General features: G+C 36.3%; 1 protein-coding gene across 4 annotated transcripts in view; it reads left to right on the top strand.

Annotated features, from left to right (window-relative positions):
* The window catches only part of celsr1a (cadherin EGF LAG seven-pass G-type receptor 1a), a 147368-nt gene that overhangs the window by 73755 nt on the left and 54622 nt on the right, over positions 1–18991 (top strand). For all 4 annotated transcript variants that reach the window (XM_028448877.1, XM_028448876.1, XM_028448874.1 and 1 more), the window contains exons 5-6: positions 3059–3174; positions 6312–6400. In XM_028448877.1, coding sequence (XP_028304678.1) covers positions 3059–3174; positions 6312–6400 — 205 coding nt within the window. The remainder of the gene's footprint in view (positions 1–3058; positions 3175–6311; positions 6401–18991) is intronic.

The raw sequence follows: 18991 nt of genomic DNA, 5'->3' as shown, positions 1-18991 counted from the left end.
ATCGATTCATAGATATCACGATTCACATCGATACTGTGAAAATTGAATCGCAGTACTTTCTTTAACCAGCATAGGGCGCTATCCAGAAGTGTTGGGGGCGGGCGGAATCTGCTAATACTTTCTTTCTGGCCGCCTTCTACTTTTAAATATGTTCATAAATGATTCCTTACCCTTTTAGCACCGAAAGAATATCTGTAATATTACGTGAATAACCGTAAAAGTCACGTTTTTCTATTAGCTCTGTCTGCTAGCGTAGCATCTCTTCTTCACTGCAAGATATCTGCATGCCAACCGACCACTAGCGCCCTCTGCTGGTCCAAACAAATATCTGACCTAAATACAGTGAAAAGACTGTTTTTTTTTTTGTTTTTTTAAATCCAATTGTTAAGCCACAAAATACATTTTCAGTTGCACTTTTAAAAAGAACTATTATGCAGTTTTGCATTGTTTACTATAGAACCAGAATTTAAATTAATAGGCTTCTTCTTCATTTGTATTATTTCTTTATTTATTTCATTCAAGATTTATTTTTAGTTAAATTGCATTGTTTTGAATAGTTTATCAAGGGATTCTTTTGACAATGAAAAATAAAAGGAAAATAGTACAGTATTTTCTAGTTTTTTTCCCCCCAAAAAAATAAAGGAATATTTTTCAGTCATCATTTGTCTACAGTCCCATTATGTAAAATAAATTGTGAGAGAAACGTATCGTGAACCCAGTATCGTGAATCGAATCTTATCGGGAGTTTAGTGAATCGTTAGATCCCTAGTAGCTATACTTAGAGCCTGATAATTTTTTAAAATTTTGAATTGAATTCATTGGTGTTATTTTATTCAAAAAATAATTCTACATTTTGACAAAAACCTTTTATTTTATACAGATGCCTTTGTCGAATATATTGTGCAAGATTTGGCATTTTCCTTTTTATGTTCATACATGAGATGTTTACTGTATGCAAGGGAACTGTGGCAAGATTTATTACCAAAAATAAACATGGGGGCTGAAAGTACAGTAACTAGTAACTTTTACTTGGAGTACTATTTAATTGTTTTACTTTTTACTTTTACTTGAGTATTTTTCGTGTGACTTACTTGTGTTTTACTTGAGTGGGATACATCAGTACTCTTTAGATTAGATTAGATTAGATTGGTTTATTTGAAAGGGGACAGTGCAATCTGTAGTCCCCTGGCCAAGATGTAAAAAGGTATTAAAATACAAGCATGACAATACATTTACAAGTCAATAACAACAATAACAGTACCTGTTACAATATTAAAACACACAAAAAACCTGTTACAATATTAAAACACACAAAAAACACTTGTTCAAAAGGCTACGTTACCTAATACAATACAATGCAGCGCAGCATACTCGACTTTTAATGTTGGCAGACGTACATGTTAATAAGATAAATTGAAATTTTTTTTGTAAAGGCCTTGTAAGTGGTTAGCTGTTTAACCGCCTCAGGTATTGAGTTCCACTCAGCAGCGCCCCTAACTGACCAGGCCAAGCGACTGAAAGCACTCCTGCGCAGAGGGATGACATAATCGCCTCTTACAGAGCCTCGAGTGACGCGCTCAGAGCTGTTTCTTTGGCTGACGAACTCTGCCAGAGGAGCTGGGGCCAAATCATGTGTTACTTTGTATATGAGACTCAGATCTGCAAATCTATGGAGACTGTCCCAATTTAAAAGGTTGTACTTTTTTAGGATTGCACAGTGATGATAGTGCCTTGGTTTTCTATCCAAGACTTGGCTTGTTTGTATAATGTTTCCAAAGATCTTTTTGCACTCTGACTTGCCTGAGACCAACTTGTTAGGCAGTAGTTAAAGTGGCTGAAAATCATGGAATGTTGAAAAATTATTGCAGCTTCGATATGGGCTTTAAAGGAGAAGTGAGAATCTATTACTAACCCAAGGTATTTGTATTGATTTACAATTTGTAATTTTTCTCCAGCAACTAGTATGTCAGGATTAGATGAGGCTCTATTGGTTTTACTGAAAAACATACAACTACAGTTTTTCGAAGTATTTAGCTGCAGGCAGTTCTCCTGCAGCCAGGATGTGACAAGAGTCATTGCTTTGGTAAGTTTATCTGCAACAATGTCCTTGGAGCGAGCGTGAACAAATACAACGGTGTCATCTGCATACATCAAACATTCAACTTCAGAGCAGACAGTTGGCAAATCATTAATATAGAGGCTAAATAAGAGGGGCCCTAATATTGAGCCCTAAGGAACCCCGGTGGTTAGCCTAAGAGACTCAGACTTGCTGCTGTTAATTAATACAGATTGAGTACGATCATGCAGGTATGATTCAAACCAGCTCACAGTGTCACGAGAGAAATTAAATTGTGAGAGCTTAGAAAGTAGAACAGAGTGGTTTACTGTGTCGAAAGCTTTCCTGAGATCTAAGAATACCGGCCCTACTACTCCACCCTTGTCAAGAGAAGATTTTATTTTCTCAATAAAAAGGCATGTAGCCGTTTCAGTGGAGTGTTTGGATCTGAAGCCAAACTGCATGGTGTAGAAAGAGGGGGAGCTACAGTTTAAGTTCTGGACAATCTGCTCAGCCACCCATTTTTCTGCAACTTTGGAAATGGCTGGAAGAATGCTTATGGGTCGGTAGTTATTTAGAGAAGTTGAAACACCAGATTTAAAAACTGGTGTAACAATAGCAGATTTCCAGGCCTTTGGAAAGTGACCCCTGGAAATTGAAAGATTAATGATAGAAGCAACGGGAGTAGCCAGAGCGGATCCCAAATCTTTGAGCATGTTCGTGTCCATTCCAAACACATCCCTGGCCTTAGATGGTTTGAGGGTTTTAATTATGTTAATGACTTTGGTCTTGGTGATGTTTGATATGAAAAAAGACTGTGTTGCAGACAATGAGTATTCTTTTTTGTTTACACCTCTGGTTTTAACCCACCTCTGGTTTTATCCCAGCTCTGTTTCAGCACTAAAGTTGCTTAAAAGGCAATGCATTCAACCTTTTGTGCAAACATGTTGGTTGTTTACCTTCAATATAAAAGCATTTCTATTGATTCATGTGTTTCTGCAGGTTTGCCACCAGAGAAAGAAACGCTCTGTTGCTCTACAACGGCAGGTTCAACGAGAAGCATGACTTCATCGCTGTGGAAATCATCGACGAACAGATCCAGCTCACCTTTTCAGGAGGTGAGGCCTTGTCTACTGTTTACTGCCTATCAGGGAATTTCCTCTATACACACATTTACTAGAATAGGATAGGATTTTCTTTTTTGGCAAGAGCACACGATAGTTAGTTAGAGAGTTTGAGCAAGACTTGTTCTACATGTGTGTGTGTTTTCAGTAGGGGTGTGTCTTTACTGTTTTAAAATTAGCTGCCATGCTGATTTATGATCACACCTAACCGGAACAGTGAAACAGCACCTTCTTCAAACTCACAGAGGAAAAACTCCTGGAAAAATGTGTCAACCCAATTCCTACCACATGATTGTCTAATGAGATGTTTCTCCTCACAAAGATAACGTGACATTTTACTTAAATTCAAACTGAAAATGAATAGAAACAGCTCAACTAAATGTCTGTTTTAAAGCCTCACAGAATATGATGCTTTAAATTGAAGCGCCTGAAAATGTACAAATACCTGAAAATCAAATGAAATTACAGCTTTAAAACTAAACTGTTTTAAAGTAATTACTTTTCTTTTATCCTCTAAAATTCCATCATCATCATCATCGTAAATCTTCTTCCGACTCTTCCTGTATTTTGAAAACAGTCGTAGATTCTTTTCAGATTGTTTTTGTAGCTTTTATTACCTAAAACTCAATAAAACATAAATTATATCAAGTAATTGATATTTATAATGCTTTATTTGTATAATTAACATTAAACCGAGTCCCAGAATTATGTTATAAAATATTTGAAATATAGTAAAATAAATTCTAGATTGCAATATTGACATATAGAATCTTTCTTGCGTGGGGTTAGTAAATGCTTCACTTCATGTAGTGACGTTTGTGCCCCAATATCAGCAAAATATCCTGAAACCAACCTGTAACTCCACTTTTTCTTGAGACTTTTTACTGTTAGATCGACCTAAATGCTTAGAAATAGGGAATGTTTGATAAGTATGTTAAGTTGCGGTTTAGTTAATTCAGACGAGGTTTTTCAGGAAATTTTTATCTCCCGACATGTGCAGAAAATGAATCTCGCTGGAATTATCACAAGGAGTGTTTGAAATTAGTCTATATTTGTTTTCAAAGAAGTATTTCTTTCAAGACGATGAATGAAAATAGAATAGAATCCTTTTTATTATCATTGCCCAAGTACAACTAAATTGCACATGCCCCAACAACATTCAACTACACTTAAATGCAAACAGAGTATAGCAGCTTTAGGTTTTTGATGAGAGCTACAGGACATAAATCATACAACCTGTTTTTAAGTTCACTTTCCTTGGCTGATACATTTTATCGGTTTTTTCCTTACATCTATTTTACATCCCTGTCCGCAAGAAAAACGGTTGAAGTGTCAGCTCTCTTTCTCCGAGGCAACAGGGTCACACCTACATTTGGCATGGAATTTGTCATTTTTATGGCAATCTCACACTCTATGGGCTGGTGATGTGTCATTCCCATGGTACTGTTGAGAGACGACTCCTGTTTAGAATGACAAAACAGTTTCGGAAACAGGCCAAGTGTATGTGCACGGCTTCAAACGTGAATAATAACTAATAGGTAAATGCATGAGTCATCAAAATATCAAGTAAACAGCATCATTCGTCTTGTTCAGTGAGAGTGGTGGGAATAAATGTTTTACTTTTTGTATTGCTTGGATGTGAAATAATACTTCCTGATAGAGTGTCTATAATCTCCTTCCTTTCCCAGTGTCAGTGTTAATAAAGCTGTTTGCCAGTCTGCTCCGACCCTTGACAAACACTGTAAACCCTGAGTAAATACTAGGCCATTGTGCTTTATTATGTCTTCACTAAGTCATTGATACCAAAGACTAATGGTAGCTTTTAAAGCATATATTTAGAAATCTGTTCAGATAATAGATAATCTACAATCACTGTTTGACCCAAGATGATTTACTGCTCCATTTTCAGGCACTCATCAATGATTAGTGGAGAACTTTGTTTCTTTAGTATTTGTCGTCTCCTCATAACTACAACTTATTTCAACAAAAGCAGTTTTCTTAAAATGTTAAATCAGGGTATAGGCATACCAAGTGTGGACATTAGTAAAATTAGTGGTTTTGACTCTTTGAGTTTTGAGTTGTTTTACCCCTAAATTCCTCGGCCAAGGAGGTAATATTTTCACTGGCATTTATTTGTTTGTTTGATTTTCTGTAAGTACTATATAATACTATATAGTACTATATAATAATAAAGATAAAGCATTGGTTTTATATAGAGCTTTTTCAAAAACACTCAAAGCACTAAACATCAATGTGCATTATTCTTTCACTCTGCACACAGTGTTGGTAAGCTACTATTGTTGACTGACAGAAGCAAGTTTGCAACATTGGTCCATCCAACCGCTACCAACACTCAATCACACATACCAAAGTGGGTAAAGTGCTAACTAAAACGAAATTTGAACCCCCAACCCTTTGGTTTTTGGACGACGCACTCTCCCACTAAGCCATGGTCGCCCGATGGAATTTTGGCAAAATTTCAAAAATCCATATCTTGGCTTGTAACTGACTGATCTTTATTGAATTTTATTCATTTATATTGGGTTGGTTCCTCAATTATCCCACAGGGTTTTGTCTGGATTGCATCCCAAAAAAATATTGGCAATGGCTGTAATAATAATAATGGCTTAGATTTGTATAGTGTTTCTTTTGGGTATAACCCATACACAAAAACCCTTATTCATTCACACCAGTCACACATCAGTCATACAGGTAGTGGTAAGCTACATTGTAGCCACAGCTACCCTGGTGCATACTGACAGAAGCGTGGCTGCCATTTTGCGCCTATGATCACCACCAACATTAATGTAGAATTCATACCCTTTCATACTTGGCAATGTGGATTAAGTGCCTTGCCCAAGGACACAACAACATTACCTTGGATAGAGTAGGATTCGAACCCCCAACCTTTCCGTTAGTAAACAAAAGAAATGTCGTTCAAGCCTTTAAAGTATGAATGACCATGGTACCATGATCAGAATCAATGATCGGGATAACTGAGAATATCTGGCAAAGAGGATATTTGGTTCTTGGTTGAGGTTTGCACACTCTGATTAGTTAACTCTTTTTTTGTCTTAATTTCTTCAGTTTTTTCTCCCCGTTTCACCTTCTTTCTCTTTCTTGTTATCCAGGGGAGACAAAGACAACAGTGTCCCCTTATGTCCTGGGAGGGGTTAGCGATGGCCAGTGGCACTCCGTCCAGCTCCATTACTACAACAAGGTAAGCACTTGAGTGAAGTTCCCTCCCTTCTCTTTTTCTCTCCAATTGTTAGGATTTTCCATGAAACAAAATATGTGGAATTTTTCTCTACAGTCTTTCTTCACGATTGTCTCTCCCTCTAACTCATTACGCAACTTCATGAGCCGCGCGTCATGATCTTCTATCAAACGTTGAGGCGTTTATTAAATGCATCGTGGGAGTCAAGTGCATGAAATGCGGCTTTCTTTGATGTCATGATTAAATTATAGTCGAGTCGGGTTTCAGCCATGATCGCCAAGCATGTTCTCCACTAAGTCAAAATAAGTGTTTCTGAGCGTTATTCTGTCTAACTACTCATTACTAACAGCCTCAGCATGTTACACTGTACTTTGATTGATTCACACAATCTCATGTAATGTCTGAGCGACTCCCACGATTGTTTCACAGGCATGCTCACATTATCTCCTCCTGCTGTAATTTCATATGAAAAGGATTTACCATTGCAGTCAAGTACTGGTGTTGTTTTCCATCAGACTTCCACAGCCTGCAGGGAGTGTTGCTTTAACTTTGAACCACACTGGATATAAGGCAACACAGAACAAGCTATTGTGACTTCCTATTACTTAATATGATGGGATTAACAAGTAGTCTGCAAGTTGTCCATCAGATATTTTGGTTTCAGGCGATAAAAACATGACATACAGTATTAGCATGTTTTGACAAAAATGTATTAGTTGGTTTACACTAAAATCTAATCTTTAATATAAAAAAATAGTAAGAGTTTGACTTCTATCTTAAGTTCATTTTGTACATAATCAGGATAATTTAATACAGCACAGTTAATATACTTAATGCTTCATTAGGCTGTTTTGAAATTGCATACTAACGTACTACTCATACTAGGTCTGACGTCAAAATGAGTACGTAGTGTATTCACATTAGATAGTATGCAAAGTATGTGAGAAATACCCGGATGTATACCATATAGGGACATTTCATAAGTATGCAAGGTGGGCATACCAGTCACACTGAATCGCCCTATGATGCAATACGGTCATCATCCTAATCCTCCTAAACATATTTATACTATATAATAGGCTAGACAGTATTTACTCATTGAGTTTGTAGTGCATAGTACAGAGTATGCCATTTCAAACACAGCCAGTCACACATGGTCAGTGAAACTGTTCCGAAAATGACTGTTGAAATTTTCGTGCGTGGCAACACGTTTTTGGTGTATTTTTCCTGCTGCAGAGAACAACTCTTTTCCGTGCTGTTTGGCATGAAATGCTTGCGTTCTGCGTGACACAAATATTTTGCAGGCTGCACGGCACAAATTTTGGGATTTATCACCTTAACCATAACCAAAACCAATTACTTAATATGAAGGATAATCTGCAAGTTGTACATCAGATAATTTGGTTTCACGTGATAAAAATGTGATATATTAGCATGTTATGACATGACGAAAAATGTTAGCGGGTTTACACTAAAATCTAATCTGTAATTAAAACGCATGTAGTAAAAGCGCAAAAATGCAAAGCGACTTATGTCAATGGAATAATCACTTTAACCATAACCAAAACCTGAATGAACTAGAATATTTGCATTTCCTGATGAAAATGCAAGTGAGGATGCAGGTGCTGGCCCGCATCGCACTGCATTAGCTTAGCATTAGCCTCGTGTTAGCATTACCCTAGCATTAGCATTAGCCTAAAGTTAGCATTAACCTAATGTTAGCATTAGCCTAGCATTAATCTAACATTAGCATAGCATTAGCCTAGCGTTAATTATAGCTTAGTGTTAACATAAGCGTAGCATTAGCCTAGCGTTAGTAATCGCCTAGCAATAGCACTAACTCAGCATCATCACTAGCCTAGAATTAGCATTAACCTAGCGTTAGTAATCGCTTAGCGTTAGCATAAACTTAGCATTAGCCTAGCGTTAGTAATTGCTTAGCGTTAGCATAAACTTAGCATTAGCCTAGCGTTAGTAATAGCCAAGCAATAGCACTAACTTAGCATTATCACTAACCTAACATTAACATTAGCCGAGCATTAGCATTAGCCTAACTTTAGCATTCGCTTAGCATTAGCCTAGCATTAACATTAGCATTCGCCTAACATTAGCAACAGTTTGACACCAAACATGTTGAAATTGGTTGAAAAAAAACAAGAGGAAGAAGAATAACAGAATAAAATATACTGATAACAATAGTGCCTCCTGCATCCTCACTAAATATTGTATGAAGATGTATTTGCATGAAATAACTACGTACATAAATCGTGTTGCACGCACTAAAATGGAAACATTCCTTCTTTTAGTGACAGTTTCACGTTTCCAAGTGAGATCGTGTCGGTCTAGGTCTGATGATTACAAAACACATCTAGAGATTTGGAAATGAAACAGATCTAGTATTATCCCTGCAAAGTTAAAGCAATTCTTAACTTATTATGCTTGAATTAATGTAAAGCTATCAGCTAATAGCTTTAGATGGTGCTAATAGCTAATTTCTCTCTTCTTTCCTTTTTTTTGTGCTTCAAGGTTATTCCTTGTTGTTTGTGACACTCAAGGCAGTATCACCCTTAACTTGACCCCATATGTCCAGCATCATATTTCAGCACCACCTGTGTTTTGCAGCTTGTTAAAGAGAGTAACCTCTTTTACATCTTGGTATAACACCTTGTCTACAATGTGTCATCTCTCAGATTTCTTCCATCTATCAGCTGCACAGCCCCCAGCCTGTTTTTTTTTTTTTTTTGGCCTTTAACAAGATGTATTCATCAAAGGTGATGAATCGAGCTGCCATGTTTTACCTTGTTACCTGTAGGGTCGTATCACTAATCTATTGTGTGAGGTACATTAAGGTCGTATGTCTCCTCTTCAACCTTTGACCAAAAAAACAATACTGTAAAAATAATAGGTTATGGCTTATGTTTTTATTTATTCGAGTAAACTTTGCTGCTTTAGCAAGACATGACGTGCAGATACTTGTATTCTGCACACAAACACAGAATTACTCATCAGATTTGTGCATTTCAGTGTTATTGGTGTTTAAAGTTGTGGGTGGGTGAGTTACATTAACGTCAGTCATCATGTAGACCAGTGATTGGCAAAGCTGGTGACACATTCCATAAAATTAGCCAAGGGCCAACTGACACAGGGTCATCTTTTCTCTCTGCGCTGAATGATCAGAAGTCAGGTTGACGAATGGTAATTGAATCCTGCATCGGTTGCTGGAGGGATTAGTGGAAATGTATACTGCAAAAAGCAACGACGTTCTCACAATAGATTAGGTGTGTTGACATGTGAATGTTCAGACATAACTGAAAGCACACAGATGTTTGCCGTGCATGAAAGACAACTCTCTCTGAGATCCAACGCTGTGGATAGCATTGCTTAGCACTGAATCACACAGAGAGGCCGAACAGATGATGCAATCCAGATTCATAACACGTTAATTCACTGAGAAACACTCCATCTCTGTCCAAGTGTTATCTCTCTGCAAGTCTTTTTGGAAGTTTTTCCTTTAAACGGGGTTTAAATAAAGATAGCCACTGGTGATTGATGTTCTGCTTCAAAATAAGTTTGCAGATGCACTTACTGAGCTAGTTCTATCACTCTTTTGATCATTTTTAGGTATTTCAAGTGACTAAATGTCATTTACTGTAGGAAACAGTCCGTAATACGTTATCACACATGTAAAGCAGAGGTTCCCAACCTTTTTTGGGACGTGATCCTATTTTGATATCACAAATGTCCGGCGACCCCAGAGACATTTTATTGTGTAGAATTTGTTTTTTCTCATGTTTTTTAAAGTGTTTTACAAATACAGAGTAGCCATTAGTACACAAAGTGACAGGATGCACCACCTCAGGTATTTTTCTTTGAGTGATTTTAAGTATAGAAAACAGTTGTTTGATATTTATTGTGTGATGTGTTAATTTGAAAAAGAATTTTGATTCAAAAATGTAAATATATCATTTTAAGCAGGTTTTTTTTTACCCAAGTTTTTTTTTTTTTTTTTTTTTTTTTTACCAATTACTAGACATTTCAGGCGACCCCACCTGGGATCCCGACCCCAAGGTTGAAAAACTTTGGAATAAAGTGTGCTATTGTTTTTCATCATTATGTACATTTATTTCCTACTGTATATACTATTGTATGATATGATATTAATAATATTGAATATTATTATTATCTTTATGTATAATTATATGTATTAAGATACTTAATTTAAAATATTGTATTATCTACAATATAGACAAACATCACTGCTTTTGATGCAGTTTTTTGCAAAAAAACAAATAAAAAACCCTCTGTATTCATGTAATTAAAACTATTAAACATTTGTCTTTTTTTGCTAGTGCACTGCGAGTCTTGCATATTGTTAAATTTAACAAAATGGTTCTTTAATGTGATTTCATAGTAAATCTGATTTATTACTCAGGCAAAAGTAGAAGTGACACAAACCTCGTAAAAAAAATCCCAAAAAGCAACTTAATCCAAAAGCTTTTTTAGCCTACTCGTGCTAAAAACCCATGCGTGCATACTTATGGTGATTTATTAGGTCAGATGATTATGGGGTTTTTTACGGGTGCCCCTTTTAAAAGCTGTTGTTGGAGTCTTTGAATCAGGTCCTTCTGTTAAAAACAGACCAGAGGTCAAGGGGAGGGTTTCCATGACAACAGACACGGATCGGCCATTGTTGCAACGAGCAGGGTCGGTTGAAAAGCTGCGTGTGTGCATCGGTGTGGGGCAGACAAATGAGCTCATGATTGTGTTTTTGAAACCACTCGTGGTCGTCCACAGAAAGAGAGGAAGGACGAAGACATTTTTGAAATTCCACAGTGTGAGGGACAGTTGAGAGGGACATTAGTACATCTGTAAACAGGACGTCCACCCTCACAAACGCTAGTAGAGTAGCAGCATTAGGGTTTGTCTTGTGGTTTGATGTTGAAAAGACAGGAAACAATGGTTCTTCCTGCAGGAAGTAGACATTTTTGGCAGGATATCTGTTGTGCTAACTTAGCTACCTTAAGAGAAATGTCTAATTTCAAGACATCCTTTCTTAAAGTTTTTACACAAAGGCCTTTTGGTGCCAATATAGAGATGGTAATCCTGTAAATCCTTTTCCTAGTGATGGTTTCTGATTCTGTTCGGTTATGAGGACTTCCAACTGTGATTTCAATGGGTTTGTATATGTTTGTATATCATTATTTATTGAGCACTTTGTTGTAGGCTTGGGCAATATATCGAGATTCAAGATATATAGAGTTTTCTATTCTGGCGATATAGAAAATTACAATATCGCCTATACCGCTATATTTTTATTTTACAGTTGTGGTCAAAATAATAGCAATCCCACATCACTAGCAAGATAAATCACTGTTTTTGTTAGAATTTAAACTTCTACACTGCAAGTAAGTTTCTAGAAAGTTCAGTAAAGTTATAGAAACCAACAGACCCAACAGGCATGACGTGCATGCTGCTGATTCTGTGAATCTGAATCATTGACTGAAAGGGGCGTGTTCTAAAAAATAGCAGTGCTGAGTTGAATTAGTGAGGTTATTGATTATGTGAAAAAAGCAGGTGTGAAACAGGTGGCCCTTAGTTAAGGATCAAGGCAACTGACGCCGCATATGCTTGTGCATTTGTCCTTGAAAAACAGAGTAAAATGGGTCTTTCAAGACACTGTGAGAGCGTTCCTTGATTAAGAAATTACTAAAATAGGGGAAAACCTATCAAGCGGTGCAGAAAATGATGGGCTGTTCAGCTATAAAGATATCAAACGGTTTAAAATGGCAGCCAAAACCAGAAAGGCGAGGAAGACAAAGAAAAACGACTATTCAAATTGATCTGAGAATAACCAAAATGGCAAAGGCTCAGCCAATGAGCCTTTGCCATTTTGGCTTCAGCTCCAGGAGGTAAAGATGGACTGTGAGTACTACCACGCTACCAGCCAGAGGCCTCCGCAAAGTCCCATTGTTAAAAAAGCGCTTACAATTTGCCAAAGAACACATTGACTGGCCTAAAAAGAAATGGCGTAATATTTTGTGGACTGATGAGAGTAAGATTGTTCTTTTTGGGTCTAAGGGCCACAGACAGTTTGTCAGACACTGAAATGTTCGTTCTTTTTTGGTCTGGTTACTACCGTTTACATCAGAAACAGTGCCATATTAGTACTGCATTTCGGTGCCCAACTATACTTCTTGTAGTGTTGACCTTTGACTTGACAGCATGTGCAGACAAAGAGAAAAAAAAAAGAATGATGCATCTGATGATCTGAGCGATAACATCCAAGATGTTTGCGAGCCGTTTGAGGACAACGCTTCCGGAAGTGGGCGTGTTTGCAGTGGTTTAAATGCAGCACTGTGATGAAACTCTAACCCATGGGAAGCATGGAACATGATCAGCCGGATGATTAACTTATGAGGGAATGGCTAACATCAGCTGGTGAGGCTGGCTAGCTTGACTTCCGTGTCTGCCTGAACTAGCGCGATGCTCAGTGTTTAAAGCCACATGGCTACATTTTCTGGAGTATTTATTAGTTATGCATTGTTGAACTTGATACTCGAAATAAATCCAGCTTTTTCTTTAAGCTTGGAAAATAATCCAAGGAAGGTGGAATCCAAAATCTGCTTTGTTAGTTTGACCACGACTGTAAACAGTGCTTTGAACACATCAGACCATTGTTTGGTTCTTTGCTATAGTGAAACACCAGCTAAGGCTTAAAGCTGCTAAACTGTATTTCATCTAAAACTGGTTCTCATCCACTAAGCCAGTTTGTGCCTGAAAATACTGCCAAAGTGACATTTCTGGTGTTTTCACAGATTGAAAGCTGTTGACAAAACAATGGTACACGGCCAAAATCTGAGTGATGTCATATCACAGGAAACATGATAAACCAACCTGAACAGTAATGACAATCGAACAAGGAAATAAACACAAGAAATGCGGTGTAATGGAGCAAAAACACTTCTTCTTTGCATTCTTCAACGGTACTCCAAATCCCACAATGCAATGCACAAAACTTTTTCTGAAGTTGAAGTCACATGATCATTTGACAACAAACCTGTTGTTGATGGAGAAAAAACAAACTTATCCCATTTTTTGGAAGAAACACTTTCAATTTTTTCATCTATGAGGCCTTGTTAGAGCCCATTATGTAACAACGACCAGAAATAGCATCTTGTTATTATTGACCAGTTATTACATTTTGGGTCATTGTTACATATCGGGCTCGAACAGGCCTATACTATGTCTTTATCTGTGTAATGAAAAACCACATTGAGCGTAATACAGCGTTTACTGCGTTGTTGTAGTTTTTTATAATACTGACGTTCAGCGCAAACACCATTTTAGATCATGCACTCAAACTGTATTTATATACTGTGTTTTAGCAGCAGTACCATACAACATTTCTGTTTTCTTTTGAATGTTTTTGTTATTCTCTATGTCCACAGTAATAGGTCAGGAGTGTACAATAAGCTATACATTACGTTAAACCACTTCAAGGTTTCATTTTCTAAGCTTTAGCAAATACATGACCATACAATGTTACAAAGTGTTATAAAGTGATGTTAAATGAATGAATGAAAGTTTTGATTGTGTTTGTATACAGTCCTCTCCAAAAGTATTGGAATGGCAAGGTCAATTCCTTTGTTTTTGTTGTATACTGAAGGCATTTGGGTTTCAGATCAAAACATGAATATCAGATGAAAGTTCAGAATTCTAGCTTTTATTTCATGGTCTTTACATCTAAATGTGTGAAACAACTCAGGACAGAGCACCTTTTGTTGAACACGCCCACTTTTCAAGTGAGCTCATCTCTGTACTCTTTTGCAAAATCCAATCTGGCCTTCCGATTCTTTTTGCTGATGGTTTGCATCTTGTGGTATGGCCTCAACTTTTGTCTTCAACAAAAACAAAGGAACTGACCTTGCCGTTCCAATACTCTTGGAGGGGACTGTGTGTTGTTCCCAGGCTTGCTCTTAGACATGATAATATTGTTGCTCTTGCTAACGTGCTGCGTGATATTTACAGACAGAGTTCCCAGACAGGCTGAGCTCTTATCTCCTGTGTGTTCCTTGTGTTTTTTTCCTTAGGCCTCAACTGTGGCTGGTTAAAGCCCTGCGTTTATCAATCAGAACATTGGTGTAAATTGCTTCACAGAATGGTGTGAAATAGTTTTTAAAACACTATGTATGTATTTTTACATCCCATTTGTGTTGGACTGGAGCTGACCTGTCTCGCTCTATTTAAAAACCAATAAAAAAAACATCTTTATGCTAAAGGCAGTTCAGAGTCTACTCTGACTTACTGTACATATAAAAGTGTACGGCACTGCCCCTAAAGGGACCTGAAGGTACTGTAGGTGGGCCAGTTTTTTTTAATATACATTACCTACATAGATCATACAGTTTATTTTAGCCACCAATAATTCAGTCCACGGGAGGAAATAAAAATGACAGACAAACATTAAATTGCTCTGTAAATCTCCATATAAATCAATTTTCAAATATCTCAGTGCCTGCAAATTCACAACTTCAATTAAACTCCCCAATATATGAGGAGGCTTGCAATTTTTCTGTGCTCCTATTACATGACTGCAGTCATTTTAACCCCAAATTTTAAAATCAAGATCCATGAGGTAGTCTGTGACTTATTGCTTAGAAATGAGTAAGAAGCATTTAAACATTTATTTTATTTTATTTTATTTTATTTTATTTTATTTATTCAGTTTATTTCCGACATGGTTACATTCACTTTTTTTTTACATTTATTTATATTTTTTTGTACATGCCGAAAAAGGAGACGAGAGAAGCAGTTTGCTTATTTAGGTCCCGTCCCCTGTTTTGTACATCAAAAATTTACATGGGTTTACATGTCTCTCTGGTCAAACATGCAACAATAATGTTGAAATTTCCCTCTAAATATCTGGATTTTTCTGGTTCAGCTCCTTTAGTTAAGTTTATTTTGGTCTCTTTAAGTATTTTAAACATGGAAACTTATATGTACAATCATTAAGCTATTGATTTTTCTGCATTATTACCACAACAATTTAAAAAAAAAAAAACAGGACTGAAAAGATGTTGAGCTTTTTTTCACCTTCCTTTTTCAAAATTCATCCTCAGCGTCCTTTAGATTTATATAAACAATAAGATAAACATGATTAAATACTGTACATATTTATCATGAATAGACCATTTGTTTGTATCCAAAATCTTAACATACATCTGCTCGTACCACAGTTTTGTGGTTTACAACCATCCTTTGTTAAATTTTTTTTTTTCAAACCACGCCCATGTTTGACATTCTTTCATTTCTGTTTCTAATTCATGCCACAGACCAAACCCCGTACACTGAAACACATTTTAGTTTGACATCAGTTCTGCTCTTTGTTTGAGTGAATTTATAGCGCTCCTCCTCATTTATACTCACATTTACTGATTTAAAACAACATCTGGATACAGTATGTAACTGACGTCTGTGACTTTTTGCTTGAATATTAAAAATAGCAATCATACGTGCAACAATAATGATTAATTTCTTCTTTTTCTTCTTTCTAGGAATGTCCCGATACAACGTTTTCACTTCCGATACGATACCGATATCGTAGCCTTGCGTATTGGCTGATACCAATAATGATCCCATACGATATCAGCACTAATCGTACATACTTTTATTACTTATTTTGTAGTGTGGAATGTTAGAAAAAGCTTGATTATATAAAAAAAAACCAGACCTATTTAATATAAACATATGAATTGCATATAATGAACCTTTTAGAATAAGAATATTCTATGATTGAATAAAATAAAATTAGAATAGAAGATATTGAAAAACTAAATCCAAAAAAAAAACAATATATATTACGTTGGATGTTTTAGATGCAGTCCGATAAAATGATTCGTAAAATATTTGTTTTCTGGCTGATATCGGACCGATATCCGATATCAATATCGGATGGGGACACCCATAGCTGTTATTTGATTTGATTTATTTTATTTATTTCAACCATGTAAATGACAACTTATTTGAAAAAAAAAAAAAAACATTGAGAATTAACCAAACAGTACCTAGCGTCTTCAAATTCTTATGTATCTCAGTTTACATGAATGAGAAGGAGTAGGAAGAAGTATAAACTTATCTAGTCCTGCCCCTATAATTGATTCTTTTAGGTAGTTTGAATCTTTTTATGAAAATCCTTCATGTTGGTCGTGGGAAAAAGTGCAAAGTTCATGTTTTAACACAAACAGAAGTAGAGTTTTCATTTTTTCTGATTAATAAAGATTTCAGTTCTTTATGTTGCACTAATTCAGTGGTTCCCAAACATTTTTTGTCCCATGTACCCCCTTTGTATTTTTTGTCAACTTTCATATATCATAAGCATCCTCTTCATAATTTCATTTGTGGAACAGTGGGTTCTCCTAAACCTCTAAATGAGGCTTAGTCTACAAAATCAAAACAATGAGTGCAATTTAAAGTGGAATGCATATATATATATATATATATATATATATATATTTATTTTTTAATTTAATTACCAATGCAGCATTCATGTAATTACTTCAATAAGAAGTAAATGTGGCCTCCGATGTAAAATGTAGCTGCAGTATTTATTGTCTCCTATTGTCACAAGTGTGATGAGAATAGCCTCTACAGCATAAAATAATCCTCTTTCAATAAACTATAAGAAAATATAGTATTTTATTGAGCAATAGTGCTGTTAATTTAATGTGAATTTGAAAAAAAATAAATAAATAAATAAAAAAATTGTCTAAAAAGGATCGAGGAACATTTTTAGATTATTTTTAAATTAATTGTTGAATCTTTCTGAGTACCCCCTGCAATGTGCTCCTGTACCCCTAGGGGTAAGCGTACCCCTGTTTGGGAACCACTGCACTAATGCAAAGTGAATATATGCTGCCTCCCTTGTCGTCCTCTATTCCTCTTTATAGATAATCAATCATCTTTTTCATCATCCGTCTTGTTTTTCTTTTTGATATACACCAGCGTTAATGTTTCCACTTTTAGATACAGTATACATATTAATGTTTCCATAACACCCACACGTACTGATTCTGTATGGTTCATAATATATCAGTACACATGCTGTAACTGAGGGCCTGTAAGTGCCTTTAGACTTTCCATCCATCTTCTTTTGTTGTGTTTTTATTACCCTGGCTTAAAGCAATGCAGAATATATATATATATATATACTGTATATATATAGAGAGAGGGGAGCATTCCTTTAGAGGACTCTGTCTACTCAGCCATGCCAACACTCTTCCTCAGATGTGTGTGTGCTCAACACTGCACACCACCACCTTCTGTTATGTTGAGAATCCGCTGCTGATGTGTTTCTGGTGGTGTATTGTCTAGTGCTCAGCAGAAAAGGTTAAGTGAGTGTTTTTTAAGGTGAAGCCCCAGACTCTACATTCCCCGGTGGGGTGTGTTTTCTGTTTTTCCAGAGGAAGGGGCCGTGTTTTTCTTTGTTCTTTTTGACGCACGTTTCCACAGACCTCAAACAGTTAAGGTTATCATCGCAGATAAACACAGGCACTCTGTGTTTTAATGACTGCAAAGGATTATTCCCTTTAAAACAATATCTAAATGTGTCACATGGCTGGTGATGTTTGGTTGATTTTAGCTGCTCATTATATTCAACTATAGGCGTCACATCCCAGTGTAAATAAATACACTGGTACTCTACAGTAATCAGGGCCTTTGTTTTCCATGTGTTTCCTGTTGTAAATTTCACACTGCTCTTCAACGAGCATTGTATTTCAAACTGTGATATAAATCTATCAGAGATGCAGCAATGTGAAGATAACAGTGCTTGAGTTGCAGCCTTTTGTTGAGGGAACGTGTCAAACTCAAGGCCCGGGGGCCAAATCCGGCCCTCTGGAGCAACCAATTCAGCCTGCAGGAGAAAATGAAAGTAAAAATTACAGATAAAACATGAATCATTGTGTAAATGAAACTCAACAATATTTGCAGGAGCTCACAGTTTTCAAGGTGCTTATATCGTATGATGGCAGTTATTTTTAATGGTAAACTAAAAATATATATATATATATATATATATATTTTATTTATTTTTTCCCAATTATTACATAAAATTTTCCTTAATTAAATAGAAATTGGTCACAAATGTAGAAAATGTAAAGTGTAGATCCTGTTAGGACTGTTATCTATCACTTATTGCTTGGATATTGTCGGTTTCTTACATTGTTTGTATTTTATGTATACGTAGAAGTGCAAACTAGGGCTGTTGGACTTCCTTGTTTTTCCATCCTTAAATCTGTGGCCCTCTTGAGATCAAACTGCTTTGCATTTGGCCCCTGGACTAAAATGAGTTGGTGTTTAAGGTGTTGGAGGAGAAAAATTTCAAGGAGTTGCGTTTAATGTTTGGCGTTTTTGTTGGCGCGCCGTACGTTACTTTATGATGCTTTCATGTGGATCTTGTTGGGTTCTTTCTGCGCTTTGAGATGATTTTGTTGTAATTTGCGCTATATAAATAAAGGTTACTTGATTTGAATTGAATTCATGCAAACTTAATGCTCCATTTATTCTTGCATAGAATGTGAACTGTCCCAAAGTAGT

The sequence above is a fragment of the Gouania willdenowi genome, chromosome 6 (assembly GCF_900634775.1).
Source record: "Gouania willdenowi chromosome 6, fGouWil2.1, whole genome shotgun sequence".
In the NCBI taxonomy this organism is placed as follows: Eukaryota; Metazoa; Chordata; class Actinopteri; order Blenniiformes; family Gobiesocidae; genus Gouania; species Gouania willdenowi.
The sequence above is the reverse complement of the archived record's forward strand: the minus strand, read 5'-3'. Positions and strand labels throughout refer to the sequence as shown.